The 21197-nt window shown below is 37.5% G+C and overlaps 1 protein-coding gene across 3 annotated transcripts in view; it reads right to left on the reverse strand.

Annotated features, from left to right (window-relative positions):
• Positions 1-1372: 1372 nt before the first annotated feature.
• Positions 1373-21197, reverse strand: part of LOC140157161 (uncharacterized) — a 45646-nt gene continuing 25821 nt past the window's right edge. For all 3 annotated transcript variants that reach the window (XM_072180253.1, XM_072180252.1, XM_072180251.1), the window contains exons 3-5: positions 10969-11372; positions 10029-10133; positions 1373-6651 (exon numbers count right to left, since the gene is read on the reverse strand). In XM_072180253.1, the coding sequence (XP_072036354.1) occupies positions 6076-6651; positions 10029-10133; positions 10969-11372 (1085 nt within the window). In that variant the 3' untranslated portion in view covers positions 1373-6075. The remainder of the gene's footprint in view (positions 6652-10028; positions 10134-10968; positions 11373-21197) is intronic.

The raw sequence follows: 21197 nt of genomic DNA on the forward strand, positions 1-21197 counted from the left end.
TAAGGGTGGTGCCCGTTGCCCCCCCTGCCCCCCTAGTTACGCCACTGCTCATACTCATGTTTATTCTTGAATAAACAATACTCCAGAAGGAAAGTACACATTTGCATACAGTGGCATATCTTTTGTGCTTATAGGGAGAATAGAAGTCAGTGTACAATTGTGAAGTGGAGGGCACGGTTGTAGCAAGTGGGCAGCCCACCCAAGTTTTGGTAATATGTTATGTATTTCTATATAAAGGGTGTAATTGCAGTCAATTACATATGCATATGCTGGTTTTCATAGGAGGGGGGGGGGGCACAGGTCACTGGTCTTGATTCTCCCAACTGCTCAGAACCAAGTTAACAATACCATGGACTATTTCAGTTAAAACCCATACACCGCCTATGACAGATATGATCTGAACCTTCCACACAATGAGTGTAGATTTCAAATGGTGCTACCTGAATGGGTTGACTCCATTAGAAATCTACACCCTGTATGGGAGATTGAGTCTTATATCTTCCAGAAGGGGTGTATGGGTTTCAATTGGAATAGCCCAAAGATTGTGTTCTCATCTACAAAACTAACATGAACATTCACTCTTTACACAATTTTAATACTGATGATATAACAAAGACACTTGGCAGTAAACTTTAGATTTGGCTTTCCAACTTCTTACTCAATGATCTTACACAATGAGGAATGTCCTTTACGTTCTGTCCCAGTCGTTTGGTTCACACCCTCCATTATTGAGGGAAGGTTGTTTAGCTCTCACATGACTTCTTAACCCCATGAGAACTACCTGCCGATTGGTCAAAAAGAAGTTTTCATTATCAATTGGACCAATCAGCAACATTGTTAGAATAATTTTACCACACAAAAAAATGGGGTGAATTATTTGCTAAGCTCCATTCTGATTGGTGATTAAATGAAGATATCCTGTAATTGACCAATCAGAGACCATGTTAGATCAACAGGTAGTGCTCAGGGGGTATAAGCACCTTATCATAAAAATCATAAACAGCATTCCTCACCGAAAGTGACCAGAATTAAGGCCAATATCTTCGCAACCCTGTTAAAGACTGAAGGTTTTAGTCGCAAAGTTGATTGGTTTATCCATCAAATAGTCTGGTTGTTCAGAATCAATTACCCAGCAAACACAAAAATGTTTTTAAAAACATTATAAAAGTGTTATTATAAACGTGTTATGATTTGGGTCAAAATGTCTCCATAATGTTAAATGTTGGGTTGTACGTATTTGCTGATGAATATGCATCTACAGAGTTTGATCATTAATTAATGTTTCAGCCTATTGTCCTATGCTAGTGAAACAAAATCTTATGATTTTAGCAGTGGCGTAACTATTTTGGGGGGGCAACGCATTGCTGGCGCCACCCTAAGAGGGGCACCAAATTGACCAATTCAGCATTGATACATACTGCGCCCCTCCAAGCGATGAAAAATTTTGTGTGCTTCACGTGCATTTCAACACAAAATCAATTGAAGGAACATTTTAAGAACGATATTCTAGTAACCAAAATTAATTAGTGGTAGGCCTTATTTGTCCAAAATCTCGCGCACTCCGCAAGCAATTTTTTCAATAATTGGGGGTGAGGGCATTATGTATCCTTAGCCCTGGGCGCCACAACCCCTAGCTACGACACAGCATATGTCTAAGATATACTCGGTGGGGGGTAGGGGTGCCGATTTTGTTTTTTGGCCCAGGCGCTACCAACACTAGTTACGCCACTGGATTCTAGGAATTGATTTTAGCTATTAAGCTGATATCTGACCAAAAATTCAATGCATTGCAATGCAATGCATTGAAACAAAACAATTTCAATTGGAAGTGATAACTTTTAAACAAAACACTGGAATACTGCATCAACATACAGCTGATTGATGACCTTAAAACATCTTTGATGAACCTGACCATAAACATAGCTTTGAACACCAAATGCCAAGTTAGGTCCTCAAAAGTTACTTTTCAAAATAGTCTAAAATTTCTATAAAATACTGTGTTGTAAATATCTGGATTGTATACATTTTTACAAACAGCTTTGTACACCAATGCCAAGTTAGGTCCTCAAATGTTACTTTACAAAATAGTCTAAAATTCTATAAAATACTGTATCGTAAGCATCTGGATTCTATACATTTTTACAATGTTAGAACTAGGTAATAAATACTAACTAATTATTGTTAAATATAAATAAAGGTAAACAGATTGTCTATAAGTTAAACAATACATTGTACATGATACAGAATTTCACTAGAAACCCAGTTGAAAGCAAATGGTGTCCAACTGATCCCGGTTGAAACCAGTTTTTTATTAGTCCAAACCATTTTTTTTCGTATTAGTCCAAGTTGAAACCATTTGTTTTTGATTAATCCAAGTTGAAACCACTTGAAAAGTGTTCAAATCGATTTCAAATTATGGTGAATGTTGAAATATTTAAAACAGGTTTCATTTGGAGCCAGTGCCACAACACCAGGCCCTGCAGAACCCCTCATTATATTATTTACATGAATTTTAATATATTTGGTTACCGTGGCAGCATGTATGAAAATATTTTTTTCACATTTAAGGTGGTACTACACCCCCTGATAAATTTTGTGACTAATTTTGCATTTTTCTCAAAAAATAACTACACATTATATATGTTAAGAAATGAGGTACATTCTAGCGGTACCTATTTTCTTATCATAAATAATGTACCACTTGTCTTGAGTCACTGAAATTTCAGTGTAGTAACTGGATTCCTTGCCCCTATAATATACGTAACTTTTGTTACCAGTGTGTTATTATTTTTTGAGAAAAAAATGCAAAAATAGTCACAAATTTATCAAGGGGTGTAGTACCACCTTAACCAATGCACATTTAGCGCATATATGCCAAATAGGCTATTCCAGTTAAAATCCATACACCCCTATGGAAGACATGTCCCTAATCTTCTACAAAAAGAGAGTGAATTTCAAATGGGGTTACCGTTACCTGAATAGGTGAATCCATTTCCCCTATGTGTGATATTAAGGCCCTGTCTTCCAAAGGGTGTGTATGGATTTTAACTGGAATAACCCAATTATCTCACATAACAATTTATTGAATCACAAAGTACAACTCTTGGAAGACTTCTTAGATTGCTGAAAAATAGCACCTTTATAATGTCTATCCATCATGTGAGCATACACAAAATTGTTAATACTTCACGGAGGGAGTAGACAGCTTTATTCCATATTAAGCTTTATTCTGTAAACTGTATTCCGTAAGCTGTATAATGTTGCTTTGATACTGGGCTAACTATGAGTATGCTTACATGAAGATAATACCCTTAATAACCTTTTAAGTATTTTTTATGAATAGATTATGAGGTATGATATATAGGAAAGACAGTATTTTGGCAAATTCAAGAGTTATGTATCTCTTACTAGACGGTCCACAACTTTTAAGTTCCCCCCAATACTTTTTAGAATAAGTCAAAAAATATTTTACGAAATGTAAAAATGTAAATAGATCTGTATAGCCCTATTGTTTTACACATGTGGACCAATTTATAGTGTCACACATCTTTGCATTCAGTCACAATGGTTAATTGTGTAAGGAAAGAGGCCGTTTTAAAAAGTTGCACCTGAGTGCATAGCAGTCAGGTTTTCTTTAACAAACATATGCATAGACCTGGCCTACTGTATTGTTTGAGAGCTGACTCCTATGGACTCAGATGCAACTTTTAACACTGTTTAAAACGGTCTTTTTTTTTTTTTTTACATAATGAACCACTGTGACTGAACTTTTAACTGATTTTAAACAAGATCCCATCATAAAGCTTCCCAGAGTAAAGAGTACTCGTATGTAAATTGCTGGGCTAATAATTATACACAGTATGATGGGGAGAAACTTTGCAAATAGACTATATAATTTTTACTCTTAGCAAGTGACATTAAAGCAATGAGGCAGCTACACACATCTATACAGCATCATTAAATGTGTTGAGCAAATGCTCACAATTTGAAGCTGCACCCAATCCACCTTTTTTGTAATTGACCACTTTGTTGCCACTGGCGGCGTTTGGCTCTGCTAACTCCAATTAGGGCGGAGTTAGCAAAGCGGAAAACTGAAAACAAGCCTAAGATGTAAAGTACATATGCCCAATTATGCAAAGTTAATTATGCAAAGTTAAAGCCATATTATAACATTTGCTGAGGAGGTCGCCCTCACTGATTTTTTAAAATTATTTTTTTACACGATTATATTGTACTTTATTAAACCAATATACCCTGCACAAATCAAGACTCTAGGTGCTGTAGTTTTGTCAAAATCCGAGATTTTGAATAAAATGACAGAACCGGCGTTTTATTATTACGATGGAATTATTAGTCGAACACATACACTATGTTCATAACACACAGTACGTACGCGTGCGGGGCGGTGATCTGCACAACAAAGGGTCGTACCATAACATGACCGAAGGAGTGGTACGTATTGGCGACATATGCGCTGGTAGTAAATTCCAATTTTCTTTGCTTTGCTGTAGTTGTTCGGCTCAAAAATAAAAGGGGATATATCTGACAGTAAAAACTAACATTTTATGGCAAAGAAATACTAATCTATTTTGTATGAAAATGTTATAATATGGCTTTAATTAGCCAAGTAACCAAGCAAATGCTCGCAAATTTGAAGCTGCACCCAATCCACCTTTTTTTGTAATTGACCACTTTGTTGCAACTGGCAGGTTGGCTCTGCTAACTCCAATTAGGCTGGAATTAGTGAAGCGGAAAACTAAAAGCGAGGCTAAAGATGTAAAGTACATACGCCCAATTATGCAAATTAATCTAGCTGATGGGTACATATGTAGTACAAGCACAATAGAAGTATATTGTGTTTAGCATGTTGGTAATTTTAATCTGCATGATTAATTAGGATAAATTTCTTGAAAAAAATAAAATGATTTCTATAAATAGCCTCAATTACTTATGCAGATTAAAATAAGCAAAATGCTAAACATATAAATATACTTCTATTTTATGTACCCAGTCTCATCTAGATAGTTCTTACTTGGCAAATTAACTTTGCATAATTGGGCGTATGTAATTTACATCTTTGGCCTTGCTTTCAGTTTTCTGCTTCCCTAACTCCAGCCCAATTGGAGTTAGCAGAGCCAAACACCATCAACAGCAGTGAAGTGGTCAATTACAAAAAAGGATGAAATGCCCACTCACGTCACTGATTCGCCAAGAGTAAAAAATACACTGGTTTGTAACTAACGATTTGATCATCTAGTCCCTGTCATACTTACTTGACCGCTGATGACTGTTACAAAATGTGATATTTCTACTGATTCAATTTTGATCACATTTCATGAATATCAATTATTTGACATCAGTTTATCTTGACATGACCCTGTAAAATGTTGCCGTTCATTAATGAATGTTTTAAATTTTCATGAAAATCCAACAATCTTTAGTTTTGTTGACCTAACATAACCCCTGATGACCTTCAAATGACCCTGTAAACTTATATATAAAATACTATTGGTATATTCCAAAGTCTTGTCTGGTCTTTGGTCCAATTTCACAGTTTTGTAAGGTTTGGGCACACAAGCTGCATTGTAAGCCTTTCTTAAATCAGCAACTGATTATTATCAAAAGACAACTAAAACAAATTGAGACCCCAAAAAACCCAAAAATTAATTTTGTGTATACATGAAGGATACGGTACACTAAAACAACCGAGTACACACTGGGTTTGTAAGTATACAGAGTAGATGAACTGTTTCATAAAATATCAGTGGACATCATGCCATGCCCACAAATCATTGGGCTAGTCCAGTTGAACTCCATATACCCCCTGGAAGACAAAATCTCTTAATCTTTCACACTGGGGTGTAGATTTCAAATGGAGTCACCCATTCAGGTAACCCCATGCAAAATTCACACTCCCTGTCTAGATCAAGGCCATGTCTGCCATAGGGGCTGTATAGCCTATTTCTCTTTACATTCACAGTGCTTTGCAGCACCTCTATCACATTATATAACAGTATAACACAATAAATACATGTACAATTAAAAATATATAAAAAAAATTCCTATTTCCGAACATCACCTCACAATCTTCGCCAGATCAAATTCCCGTTTCAGCGGGTTACAATGGAATGACCACATCATTTCCAATCCGAAGTCTCCTTCGGAAATTTTGGTATAAATCCTTTTGAATTTCTTCTCTACCTCATCGTTTGCAAGCCACGATGACCCGTAGGCTTTATACAATTCGGCCGAAATGGCCGATATATCGTAATGGTGCCGTATAGTTCTCTCGTCACCTTTGGTAGTTTTAACACCCTTCCACGAAGCACCACGAGGACTGACACATCCCCTCTTGAGGGCGCAAGTTCTAAGCTTTGGTAACGACAACGAGAGAGCGGACGAATTCATTATTATAAAATATCCGTCGGGTGATAATAACGGCGCTTCCTTGACATCAGTAACATTTTTCTTTGGTACACGAAAGTAGTCTAACATTTCTGGGTGAGAAGAATTGAATAATGACAGATCTGGCTCGATCATGTTGAAGATTCCATGATGTTGACGAATGTAAGGATATAAAGTGCTGAGTGGCGCCCTGAACCGAATCTTGGGGTGGGCCATGAAGCAGGACCCAAATTCTTGTAAGCAATCCTGAAAAGCAAAAGAAAGACAAGAAATGATAATTTCTCTTAATTTTTTTCGTTTGGAACATGCAGAAAGTTCTCAGAATATTGTAGAATTCCGTCTACAAGCATATATGCCTCTAAATGGCAGACACCCTCCACAAAAACATTATTTGGAGTTTGAGCTGATACTAGTATTACTGATAGCGGCTGTACAAACATGTATTATTGTAAGATCAATCTATTGTAATGTTTTTGTGGAGGGTGTCTGTCTTTTGTCTCTTTTGTCCAAAAAACTCTCATTTATAATGTCTCATAATATTGTCATCATGTTCATGGGTGCTCCAGTGGATGAGTGTTAACATTTTATAGTTTATAGTTGTAGTTGTAGTTTATAGTTGTAGTTATAGTTGTAGTTGTAGTTATAGTTGGAATTATAGTTGAGTTTATAGTTGTAGTTGTAATTATAGTTGAGTTTATAGTTGTAGTTGTAATTATAGTTGAGTTTATAGTTGTAGTTGGAATTATAGTTGAGTTTATAGTTGGAGTTGGAATTACATGTATAGTTGAGTTTATAGTTGGCTAGATAACTAAAGACATTCTCTGTACCATTGTTGAAATTATGCCATAGCTTCCCATAATGCATTGTTGAAACTATATGCTATACCTATACTCTGTAGCGGAATGTCTTCCCATAATGCATTGCTGTAGATTGTATTGAATGCTTTCCCATAATGCATTGTTGGAATTCTTGCCCATAATGCATTTTTAAAACCATGTTATTGTCATGTTAAATAGGCCTACATGCATCAGCTGTACCTTATATTCCCATACAAAGTATTGATGAAATGCCATAGCTTCCCATAATGCATTGTTAATACTATGCTATACCTGTAGTCAAATGCCTTCCATAATGCATTCCATACCCTGTACTGGAATGTTTTCCCATAATGCATTGTTGAAACTATATGCTATACCTATACTCATAATACATTGCTGTAGATTGTATTTGAATGCTTGTTGCATTGTTGGAACTCTTGCCCATAATGCATTTTTTTAAACCATGTTATTGTCATGTTAAATAGGCCTACATGTACACTATGTATTCTTCCCAGAATGCATCACCAGTACCTTATATTCCCATACAAAGGATTGATGAAATTATGCCATAGCTTCCCATAATGCATTGTTGATACTATGCTATGCCCCGGGGCTATACCGGTAGTCAAATGCCTTCCATAAATGCATTCCGTACTCTGTACTGGAATGCCTTCCCATAATGCCTTTTTGTCAAGGTAAACAAAGATACTAAACTGGGGTCCTGGGAGTTCTATAACTTCATGCTTGGAGTTGAGGCACACAGTGAGGGGTCAATGTGTTGATGGTTAGCAGGAAATGAAAGCCTCTGGGTGGTCAAATCATGGCCAAAACAGCAACCCATTATGCAATTTATAGATAGCTCATGTCCCTTCATGACTTAATTAATTTTTATAGCATGATCCTTCATCAATTCAAAGACCCAGAAGAGCAGAGGCATACCAGCATCAGCAGTAATGGGGAGTGGGAGAGGCTGGTCCGGGGGGGGGGTACTCAACACAAATGACCATACGGGTATGCTCCCGAGAGACCCCCTTTTGGATTTCGGATTCGCAGCTCTGAAAGACCCCTATATTTGACCAAAATAGAACTCCGAAAGACCCTTGATTTTGATAATTTCAGCTCTGAAAGGTTTTTTCAGGCGATTTTCAACCAGAAAGCCAAGGTAGACCCTTGATTTGGACTGTTCGCAGCACCAAAAGTCCCTGTTTTACTTGTTCGCAGCTCCAAAAGACCCCCTTTTATCGGTACGCAGTCAGCTCCCAAAGACCCACCGCCTCAAAATTTCGGGGGAGCATACCCACCAAAATTTTTTGATGCCCCCGGGCTGGTCGATATTGCCTCGGCTCAAAATACTGGGACAAAATTGACCAAAAGTATCTTCTTTGGCCTAGTTAGACCACAATTTTAAACATTCTAATTTTGACCCAAAATTTCTCAGTGAATATCAACAATATTTTAGTAGAGGGACAGCAGGAAGATTTGGAAATTTTTCACCTCTTGGGCCCCTTCTTGATTCTCCCACTCCTGTAGAAGAGTTTATACCCTGTCTTTTGAAGGTGGCTCCATCACCCAAACACCCCTCATATTACATATACCCCTAATTATGGGCTGTGGGGATTTGGCACTTTAAAAGAGGGGGCAGTACAGAAATGTGTGCAAAATGTCATGCTTGCTATGCTCGCAAAACTATTTATGGACCGTTCACAAACACCTGTAAGGGGGGGGGGCTGATGCAACAAAATGGGCACCATTATGTACATGTATCATTGGCCCCTGGGCACAACAACCCCTGAACTACACCACTGAACACTAATTAAACTAATAGAGTGCAATTTGCACTAATTATGTATTAAAGTACCATATTGTTACACCCACCCCACTATCATGACTATTTTTACAGTATAGGCATGGTAGGTGATCAGATCTATACCAAGTCACAGCACAGATCCTGGAATTTATTTCCAGGGTCTGTTTTCACAACTACTAATCGTGCGAATAGGCTCCCACAGTGGAAACATTTAATATGGCCATAAAACTAATTCCCCTTTGTTGTGCCCTCAAGTAATTTACCCAGGTCTTCCAGAAAAAAAGAGTATCTGATGTTGGAGTATAGTCTAAGAAGATTTGAATCTATAGACCTAGGTTTTGAATTTACTAGTTTTAATACCTGATCATCATGAAAGATTTCTTACTTCTGTGATCATATGTAGCATAAGTGAAATATTCAACCCTAACTCTAAACCTACAACTACTATAAAGTAACTATAAACTCAACTATAACTCTAGACTCAACTATAACTCTCTAATTATAACTCTCAATCCAGCTACAATTCTAACTGCAACTATAAATGCAACTATAATCCAACTACAATTATAAATGATTATAAAAATGTGATTACAACTATAACTACAATGTCAATGATAAAAATACATTTACTCCATATTACCATATAGTCAATGCCTTGTCACACAACCTCTTGGTAAATCACTATATAACGAATGTATCAAATGATTGGCACCCATCAGTTTTCAGTGATTATGGACATGACTGCCACATCAAAATGCAACATAGGATCCACATAATTTGTTGGTTAATGTCCTAAACAATCATATATCAATCAAATATGGTCATTTCAATGTTGCATTTGGAAGAAGTAGGCTTTTTAATAACCATCAAAACTGATTGGTTTGATACCGCTTACAAAAATGTATAACAAGTTATGGCATCTTTGATTTTTTTTTGACAAATACCAAAATGAAACAAAAAATTGCAAAATTTCTGATTCAATGATCCTGTTCTCTTACCACAAATGTGAGGAGTCTCCATGCGTTACTCCTAAGCACCTTGACATGAGATGGTTGCACAGAAAAATCAAAATTTCTTACTTCTACATTGCACAACTGTTTAACCTGTTGAGTCAAAAACAAAAAAAGTATGATTAATTTCCTGAAAAACACAAGATTTAAAAAAATCTTATTAAAATATTAAAATATTTTCAAGTTCGGTTTGGGTAGGCAGACGTCTTAAAGATAATAATAGTGGACCCACACACCAATCATAATAGCACCCAGGCATTGGAATACCCGAAGTCCAAAATGTTCTGTCGAATTTAAAATAAATGGGTACAAATTTAGAGATTTGTTTATAAGATTTTGGCAAAAATAAAACGTGGTCAAAAAATTTGAGAAAATGTTAAGCAATAATTGACAAATTTAAATATACCAAAATTGAACTAAAATTAAGGGTCATTGGTGAGTGGCAAATGCAGGGGGACAGAGGGTCATCACCACCTATTTTCAGCCTTTTAACCTCTCCACCCTCTGAAATGATCACATGCTTTCACCGCTGTTTTTTTATCTTAAATCCGTCCTTCAAAGGAGGACTGTATATTACTTGCTTACACGTCACAGCTCTCCAATGTCTGAATTGCCTGTTGATGAAACAGATGGCTGCTGTTGATGAATCAAATGGCTGCTTATGCGACCCATGTTTATCACCATAAGATCCTTTGTATCGAGTAGCAACTCTCTGGATATTCATGGTGCATGTCCTACCTACCTTTATTTCATCATTATTCAATCAAATTCCTGATCAGGCTTACAGTCCAATGGCAAACATTCCTCACTGAGTGGTATTGTGCAAGTTAAAGTATCTCTTTGCACAATAAAATTATGTTGCAATTGATGTTAACAAAAACCCAAGATTCAGAAAAAACACAGAAAAACCCTTGACATATGACCTCACCTGATTTCTAGTTCTCGATCTCATTCCGAGATCATAAATGATGATTTTGATAAAAGGCATGTGTATATGCACAGAGCCGATAAGTCCCACGCCATCTTGCTCTGTGTACTTGGACAGGCCAACCACTATACGTGTCCGTCGCTCTAACTGAGCGTAATCAATTTCACCAGAAGCTATGTCCACTGGGCCTTCTGATTCATGTGGTGTATGTAATTCATTAATTTTCTTCAGATATGTTGGGACTTCTAGTTTGTATAGTGGTGGCTGTTTTGAATCGTCAGACATGGATTGCATACGCAATGAGAGCTGCGTAGATATTGCTTTTACGATGCTTTTGGGCCGCCATGATGATGTGGTTTTCGTCTTGGTGATGGGCTGGGCGCTGACGGCACTTCGAACAGTTTCTGTGATAAAATGAAACAATAATAGCATTAGCAACATATTGGCAGAAGTTTATGTGTGCCTCAGATTGTAAGGTCACAATTATTCTTATTTTAGATTTTAATTTGCAATTAAATCATGCATTGTTTAACTAATCCATCTGGGTGGACACACACTTGGGTCCTGATGGGACCAGGCTTAAGCAAAATGCTCAAGCCAAGCTTAAAAGCTTATTTAAGTTTCCTGGCCTGTATTAAGAGAAAACTAGAAAGAAATTAACTGAATGAAGAAAAAGAGCAAGGAAAAGAAAGGCCACTCCCAAAAAATCAAATGTACAATTTTGCTTTTAGCCTGTGGGTTGAAAAGAAACTGGGAATTCTTATTGTGTGCCCAGAAACAAAGGCTTTGTCCCACTAGGGAAGTCATTTTGGTAGCGACTTTGACCAAGTACACCTATGATGGATGTCATTCTCCATTGCAATTTTCAGTTCCCTGAAAATTTCTCATTCAAATAGTCAGCTTTGTTACTCTTACAACATTTTGTGGCAACCACAAAACTATTGATCTATATACTGGCCCAAAGTTAAAGACAACTGCATTGTTTAAACCATAAAACCCACTATACATTTATCGATTTTGACACAGAAATGATGGATTATGTTGAAAGAAGTACCCACACATTTCAGACCAAATGGGAGCAGCATATAGATATATCCATCTTGACATAAAGCTTCAAGTTGGTATTATAAAAATTAAACTTAGTTTTTGTTCATATCAGATACAATTCAAATACAGTTTGTGTCACTTTATTCTGAAAAGGATCTGTACTTTATCAAAAGGCAATACAGGTGTCCAGCTTCGGCCTTCCATAACAACCATTGTATACAACTTTCACCGAGCCAAAAGTGTCTCATCGCCGACGGCAATGTTCAATAAGCTCACTCAACAAGCATAGCTCAAAAGTTATCCAAAGTTGCTGAGTATGAGTTTCTGTACCTAACACATTCAAAGGTCATTCTATGCATGTGCAAACATATTGGGGTTAAAGAACTGTGCACTGATAGATGAGCTTGTTTGATACGTGCAGAAACCCATGTCCAACATGTTACATGCGGGAACAAAATTTGTAAGGCTGTGGTAGATGTTTACCAGGTAACCATGGTAAAGAGTCCTGTCCTATTTGTGATGTACTGTAGGGATGCGAGAGTCTCACGTACGTCCCTGCATAGAGTAATTAAAGCTGGTGTTTCATGATTGAACCCCGGGGATTGAACAGAAATTTAATTAATGGGAACAAAAACCATATTGGTCAATTATATTTTATGATATTTATTTTATTATGATGATTTGATATATTTGGGCTTGTCTCTCAGTCATCACTTGGCAGTGTATGCTAACATTTGAAGTTTGTTTTAAAATACTTCTGTTTTTCAATACTAAATATATTTTTTTCATTATAACAGTATTTAGACTAATGGTATGATGTAAATACATCAGTGTTTGTCTCTCTCTCTCTGTCCCCCGACTTCATTAGAGGGAATGGCAAGTGACTGCCTTGGGTAAAGGACATATTTTGACGGCATTACGGTAGTGGGGATGGGCACCCACGGCAAAATGCCACGGGTGCCGTGGGTTAATTCGAGGGCTGGTGTAGGGCTGACACTTTCACAGTTGAGGGGCATTCGGTGAGAGCAAAATGTAAAAACTATGGGGTCATTGGGTGAGAGCATGATTTTTGGCATTGAGTGAGAGCGTGATTTTTGGCATTAGGTGAGAGCAAAATGGGGTCTTTGGGTGAGAACATGAGCTTTTTTTAAAATGGAATCTTTGGGTGAGAGCCGAAACAGTGCAAAAGAAATCTCGAACTTATTATATTTCTAGTTCTAAATGTAAGAAAATCAGTGATAAATGAAAGTTGCTGTTCAAATTGAAAAATAAGGGTCTTTGGGTGACAGATCAAATGGGAAAAATATGGGGTCTTTGGGTGACTACGCTGCTGAAAAAGGGAGAGTGCCCTCCGGTCTCTACTTCATTTTCTTGTTCTCTCTTTCTTGTTCTCTCTTTATTTTAACCTTTAATTTCCAATAGTGAGTAAATAAAATGGATATAGGAACCTTCAGGTAACTATGAATACATGGATGGTAGAATAGTATGCTACATAAAGTATACATGGTGCTGCATGCCACAATGGGTGCCCATGGTATACTAGTGTTGTGTAAGAGTAAACCCCATACACATACACAATGAAGGCAGTTTGCTAAACATATATAACCACCCTCTGTAAACATTATTTTATTGGGTGTTATCCTTACAACAAGTTTGTATGACCAGCCCTATCCAACTATTTGCATTATCTGATTGGGTTATTAGAAATCTGATTTAAAGATAATGGATTGCTTCTTTTAGGAAACTTGGTATTTGCTGAGATCCTAAACTAGGATCTGTGGTATTTGCTACCAAACTTGGACTAGCTACAACTGCCAAGTTTAACTTCCTGTTACTATGGGCGTCACTGGAGCTTGCTCTACTGGAGGGAGTTCTCCCTGGTTGAAGGTATACAGGGATGTGCCATGGTTTTGGGGTACTCTTTCAGCGTTTTGGTACATCTATGGGTGGGTTTTCAGTGGAGGCCAATGTGCCCAATTGGGTGCATTTCAGCATAAGTACCCCTTAAAAAGAGCACAATTAGGGCAAATTAGTCGAAAACATATGCGATGTTCATAACACAGTACATACATGGCATGCGGGCGGTGGTGACATATCAAAAGAACCAACTCAACTCACGTTTGAAGGAGTGGCTTGGCTTTCATTGGCTACACATATGCACTGGCATTATTATGGTATACCAGTTGTATATACTTCATCTGTTTGGGCCAAAATTAAAAGAGGACATATCTGACAGTAAAAACTAATATTTTGTGGAAAAAAATACAATTCTATTTCTTATGGAAATGTTACAATATGGCTTTAATGCTTAACATTGAATAGCCCAGTCAGTTTTGAACAGAGCCGATATTGTACAGTCAGGGTACACACTCTGCTCTTTGCGAAACTGACTGTGCTATATTTCAGAAGCTCGTTTTGGACAAATCTTTTGATTTTCATTCACTTATTTTCAGAATGCAAACTGGAAATTAATCCAAAGATTTCTTTTAAAGGTGAACCTCATTGAAAATAAAGTTATATATCAATGGAAAGCTTATGATGCCAGGAAGCAGAAAAGAATATTTTTTATTTGCCTAACGCACCAGGATAGACATAATCTCCATGCAAAGATTGGATATTGGCACCCCCCTAAATTACAAAACGAAATCGTTCAAATTGGGCGCTTTTCGATGATGACGCCAACACGGGACACACAGTTACTTCCGGGTTTGATTGTAAACACAATGTCCATGCATTACTGTGGCATGCATCGGGCCAATGCACGAACTCAGTCATTGCCAACTTACTTTACATGAAAAATATCTTCAATAAAATAAGAATAACATGAAGGAAACATCATGATCAAATCAAGGATGAAGTTCCTGAATAAAGTGTGGATTAAAAATGGGAAAAGTGCTGGCGGGGTGATTTGGGATAGGCCAAGCCATCCACGATATGCAGGGAATATTACAGTAAAGCACGAAGAGCGAATATTCGCCGAAGAACCAGAATGAAAACAGATTGCAAAAAATAACTGCTAGTGCTACCAGTTCAGATCGTCACACCAAGTTGAGATGAACTTATCACAATGAGAAAATGAAGGAATAGAATAAAGTACATGTACGGGATTTTTAATTATTTCTTAACTTTACAACCGGTCATGTATGATAGGCGAACTCGTAGATACATACTGGCGGGTGAACTCACTCAGTCGCCGAGTGTTCCGTATCCGCGACTGTACATACTGTACTTGCAGACAAAATGACCGATTTGATATTCACATTCTGATATTTCCAACTTATTGCTACTTCATCAGCAAAATGTATTCCTGTAGATGTTCCAAATATAATGGAACGATTGATCAAATCTGCTGAAACACGGCGCAACTTGAACTTGTGCTACCGGAGAGACGGTTTAGTCGCTGTGTTTGCCCACCTTGATCGGTGCGGCTGCCTGTAATTTCTTCAGCATAAAAACAGCAATTTACGCATCGTGTTCGGTAATCCATAAAACATGAATGTTTCACTTTTTCAGTACACTGATGGTAGTATCATTAAAAGAATCGTGACACAAGTGACAATATTTTAATTTTATTCAGAATTCCATCAAATAACGGTCTATCAAGCCTAAATTGTATTTATTTTATAATAAAGTATCTGTTTCTTTCAATCGTGATTGTGTGGAAAGAATGTACCGGGAGAATGTATTACCGCAATGCGCTATAATATGAAAACCTTTATGGGCTGGATTTGATGAAGTCGGCGGTTTTTTAATTAATCTTTTGATTACTACAAGACGATATTTTTAAATGAATCAAGAATAGGGAATGTCACAAACAAGTTATTTAATTTGTTATTCGATCATGTTTATTCAGTCCATGACATGAACGGTATACGGTAGCAGCAATCATTTGCGCATGGAATTGATCCCAGCGCGAAATTCAAACTCAATTACCCAGTTATACCCAGCCAGTTATGACTGATTTTGTCAAAATTTACGGAACATTTTCGTGTTGACAATAATTCTATTATTTCTAATATATAGAAGGAATCAGCAACTTGAAGATTCTTCTCATTTCAAGCTTTATTGTGAAAATCAGACTTGCCGGGCAGCTTGCAAAGTACAGGAAGCAAGTCTTGTTTACATGTTTCCGAGTAGGATCACGTGACTGCGAACCCTGAGCTTACGTCACGAGCATTCTCAAGGTCAAAGACGATTGATTTGGGTGCTTTTTAAGCCTTTAAAAAGACCAAAAATTCATTCATTTTTTAATTTTTCAGCTTTATTGGCCATCAAAAAAATCGGAAAAAATTAATTTTAATATCCTGATATCATAAGCTTTCCATTGATATATAACTTTATTTTCAATGAGGTTCACCTTTAAGAAAATTTACTCCTCTATTAGGGCAGTGGCGGCACCTGGAATTTTTTTCCGGGGGGAATTGAGGGGGAAAAGTGAATTTCAGGGGGGGGGGCAAAATCAATAAATTTTGCACAAAATTATCGAAAAAGGTGAAGTTTTCGTAATTTTGGGTTTTACTGGGGGGCAACAGTTCTGACTGAGGGCTTTTGCCCCCTCAAGCCCCTCCCCCCGTGGCGCCTCCACTGTATTAGGGGGTGTGCAGGACACTGTGCACTTATTTTTCTATGGTGCCAATGAAGGTGACTTAACACCTTTGCAAAGCCTTCAGAATGGAGCCGCCAGATTGATTATGCTTGTTGGCCGAGACCATCCCAGTGCTCCTTTACTACGTCTCCTTCATTGGCTGCCAATTCGTGAACGTATCAAGTTTAAACTACTGGTCTACATTTGTACGTGTTCAAATGCCTCCATTGACAATCTCCATCATATCTTCAAGAGCTGATTTCGGTTAAAACAGGCTGTTTATGCCACTCGTTTGTCAAAGGACAAGACACTTCTGTCTCAACCAAAAACCAAGACACGTACTGGTGATCATTCATTTTAATCATGTGCACCCCGGATATGGAATTCTCTACCTCGTGACATCAGGGAAGCTGGTATATACACTCCAGCTTTTCGAAGCAAATCTGAAAACATACCTGTTCAAGTAGTTTTTTCATGCTCTTATCCAATTGTCATGACATATATTATGCTTTGTATTGTGTTGTTTGTATTAGTAAATGTCTCTGGTTTATGTACCTGTATATAATCTCTTGTAAAGCGCTCCGTTCTTTGTGGGGCGCTCAATAAATGCCTATTATCATTATGTTATGCATTTTTATGTATGTTATGTTATGTTATTTTCTGGAATAACCCATTGTTTTAATCTCTTTGTACATTACACGACTAGCACACCCTTGTGTGTCAAATAGAAAAGTTCCCCTCAACCAAGACAAACGGAAGTATACTATGATGTAGTAGTGATGTAACTAGGACCAACAGCCTTCACCCACACTGCCTCACAAATACTTCCAGTACTTAAAACCACTTACAGACAGACAAATATCCTCACAATCCCAATGAGTATAAAACATCAAACTTATTGGGTAAGCTTAGCAAATAATGATCAAACATTTCAGACTTTAGAAAAGGAAAACGTCATGGACATTAAGAAAACATATTGTACATAGAGAACAAAAGACCAATCCTTGAGCTTTTATATAGGGCCTATTGAGATGAAAGAATAATGTCACTGTTTGTGGTAAATACATGGTTAAGGAAGTGAAAGGTAACTGGTATGTATTTTTAAACACTATGGACCACAAGAGCCTCATCCCAATGGCATAGTCCAATAACCTCAATTACATAATCATAGTGCAAAATTTGACCTCAAGTTGCAGAGTATGAGTTTTGTACCCAAATCTTCAAAGGTCATTCAATGAATGTACAAATGTATTGGGGTTTAAGAACTGTTCCCCTGATAAATGAGTATGTTGTGGATCCTTAGTGTAAGCCTCCTCTGTGTACAGATTGTACATGAAGGGAAATTTTATCCTGGGGATTCAATCCTTCAGGTTTTTTATTCTCTACCTAAACCTAACCCTAATCAACATCAACCAAGACCCTTGGTTAGACCTTAAAATTGTTAACTCTAAGTAAACCCAATCCTGCAATATCCTTAATATTATTTAAAAAAACACCCTAAAACCAAGGATGTCATCATACTCTCATGATCCTTGAACATTATCATGTATCCTTTTATCTTACTATAAATAGGGGAATGTTGTATGTATGTATCTATCTATCTATGTATCTATCTATCTATGTATGCTATAAAGGCTCCGTCAGTTTCGATCCAAATGTCGCCAAATTCATACGGGAGATCGGTGAATATACGTGGTTAAGGAAGTGAAAGGTAACTGGTATGTATTTAACACTATGGACCACAAGAGCCTCATCCCAATGGCATAGTCCAATAACCTCAATTACATAATCATAGTGCAAAATTTGACCTCAAGTTGCAGCGTATGAGTTTTTGTACCCAAATCGTCAAAGGTCATTCAATGAATGTACAAATGTATTGGGGTTTAAGAACTGTTCCCCTGATAAATGAGTATGTTGTGGATCCTAGTGTAAGCATCCTCTGTGTGCAGGTTGTACATGAAGGGAAATTTTATCCAGGGGATTCAATCCTTCAGGTTTTTTATTCTCTACCTAAACCTAACCCTAATCAACCTCAACCAAGACCCTTGGTTAGACCTTAAAATTGTTAACTCTAACTTAAGCAAACCCAATCCTGCAATATCCTTAATATTATTTTCAAAAAACACCCTTAAAGCCCCGGATGTCATCATACTCTCATGATCCTTGAACATTATCATGTATCCTTTTGTTTTATTAAATATCATAATAAATTGTGTACTAGTATCATAGTTTTTGTAAAAGTTCCAAAGTTCAGTTTTTTTTACTCATGTTTCAGTATTTTATGTCTCCTTGCGAATCAATTCTTCATGAATGGCTCCTCGAATTATAGGGACACTTTTTGTTCCCTTTACATGACTCCTAGTCAATTGGTTGAAGAAGATATTTTATATATATGTATCCTGTATAGCAGCGGCGGCGCCACAGGGGTGGGGCAAGGGGGGCAATTGCCGCCCCTATGATTTTCAAAAAAAGAGGTAAAAGGAAGGAAAAAGAGAAAGAGAAGAAGGAGAGAGAGAAAAGAGAAACAGAGGAGGGAAAAGAAGAAAAGGAGCTATTCCCCTCCCTGGCCATGGTTAGAAGGAGGAAACTCCCCTTCGGTCATCTTGCCCCCTGTGGAATGCTGACCTACCGGTTTTAAAGTTGTTGGTTTTTATATTTTGTAAAAGAGTTGAAATTCACTCTTTTAGAGTGGTTTTCACTCTTTTTTGAGTGGTTTTAAAGTTTAAAAAACACATTTCACTCATTTTTGAGTGGTTTTATAAGTGAATCACGCTTTTGGGGAGTGAGTTTTTCACTCTTTTACATTTAGAGACTTTGGAAAAATCCTGGCTATGTCACTTTCCTGGCGCGGCAACACATGCAAGTCTGTGTCATGCAGCAATTAATCATTATAAATAAGTTTACTTTCAGTCCGATATCACACAACTTTTACGGGGTTTCATCACATTGTATATCCAAAACCTATACTAGAACGAAATAGTGCAGAAATATATAAATAAGCAATTGGCTTCATTACGGCCGGCCAGGGTGAAAAGGTGGATCTGTTTTGGTCCTCTCCTAAAATTTTGACCAAGAAAGCATAAAGAACCTAATGTTTTCGCTCGCTACACTCGCAAATGGGCAAATTTGGTCCTTTTTTGACCGAAAAAGCAGTAATTTTTTTTCTCGCTCGCTACGCTTGCAAAGTGGACCTTTTCGGCTTTGAGTGATCATAGGGGGCGACTACCTCCCGCCTATGCTCCTGATTACGGCTTTCAGTTTGAAATATTTCCAACCTCAAGACACCCCTCCTCCCACCCATTCATATCATATCGTGCCAATTTATAAAAAAAACCCGGCATATCGTATACAATACAACTGACTTAACATACACCACGTTGCGACCAGAGGCGTAGATCCGATCCGGGGTGGGGGTATAAATCCCCCCAATATTTTGATAGGGAAGATGAGGTTGGGAAGATGGTTCATACAATCATTCCCCATTATGTTGACGCCTGTATGTGGGTTTCTGACCAAAAGTAACCTCATATTTGGACATTTTAGCCTAAAAAGTGCCATTTTTTGCGCTTCGCGCGACTTTATTTAACATTTCCACCATATTTCACTTCGTGCATATTTGTACCATGAACTTCTTTTGTAGCCAAAAGGTGCTGGATTGAGTAGGTCCATGCCTAAAACCATCGGGCTGAAAGTCAGGCCCGTGAATGAAATCCATAAAAATATGCGGTTGAAAAAAAAAATAATAACCCTAAAAAGGGTGAAAATTGTGCATCAAATGGCTTCATTTGTGCTTTCATTTTGAAAATTTTCCAAATTCTGACACCCCCTGCGTCGCGCAAGCGCCTCATCACAAATTTACAACATTGTTTTGCCCCCCCCTATCAAAATACCCTGGCGCCGCCCCTGCTGTATAGTGTAAGTGTATACATCATTTATAGCTCATGGTTTGTTTAATAGCATACATTTATGCCAGTGAAGAGGAAAATTTCGTAATTTTTTTATACAATTGTGAACAATAGCCCTATTACTACATACAATGTAGGAAGTGCACCAATGGGCTAAATCATATGGTTCACTGCAGCACAAACCGAAAACAAAAACAAGATCCCGACTAAGAGTAAGAATTATATGGTCCAGTCAGACGAAATCCATGTGCTGTGCTTAAAGGTGGCTTGGAGACCAACAGTGGCATAGCATAGCCAGAACTTTGTCAGACGGGGAAGGGGGGGGCAAAGGTAATTTGACCAAAATGGTCAAAGCTGGTAAAATGTAAATGCAGGACTAAAACTGCATGAAGAAAGAAAGAAAAGGACAGAAAACAGAGACCAGAGACATATTAAAACAAAGAAAGAAAACAGAGATAGTTACAAATTTATAAACAAATTTTATTCTGGTCACCTCGGCAATGCCCCCCCCTTTCCAAAGAAAATAACAGCCCCGTCAGATCGCCGCTTCAGAGATTCTATTCGAGCTTGTTACAACAAGGGTAAACAAGCCTTTACCAAACGAATGTGTAAATATTGTATGAATGGTTACAAAAAGAGTATTTTCAACCATTTTGAAAATGACCACAAAACATTGCAACATTGACAAAATA

This window comes from Amphiura filiformis, chromosome 7 (genome assembly GCF_039555335.1).
Source record: "Amphiura filiformis chromosome 7, Afil_fr2py, whole genome shotgun sequence".
NCBI classification, from domain to species: Eukaryota; Metazoa; Echinodermata; class Ophiuroidea; order Amphilepidida; family Amphiuridae; genus Amphiura; species Amphiura filiformis.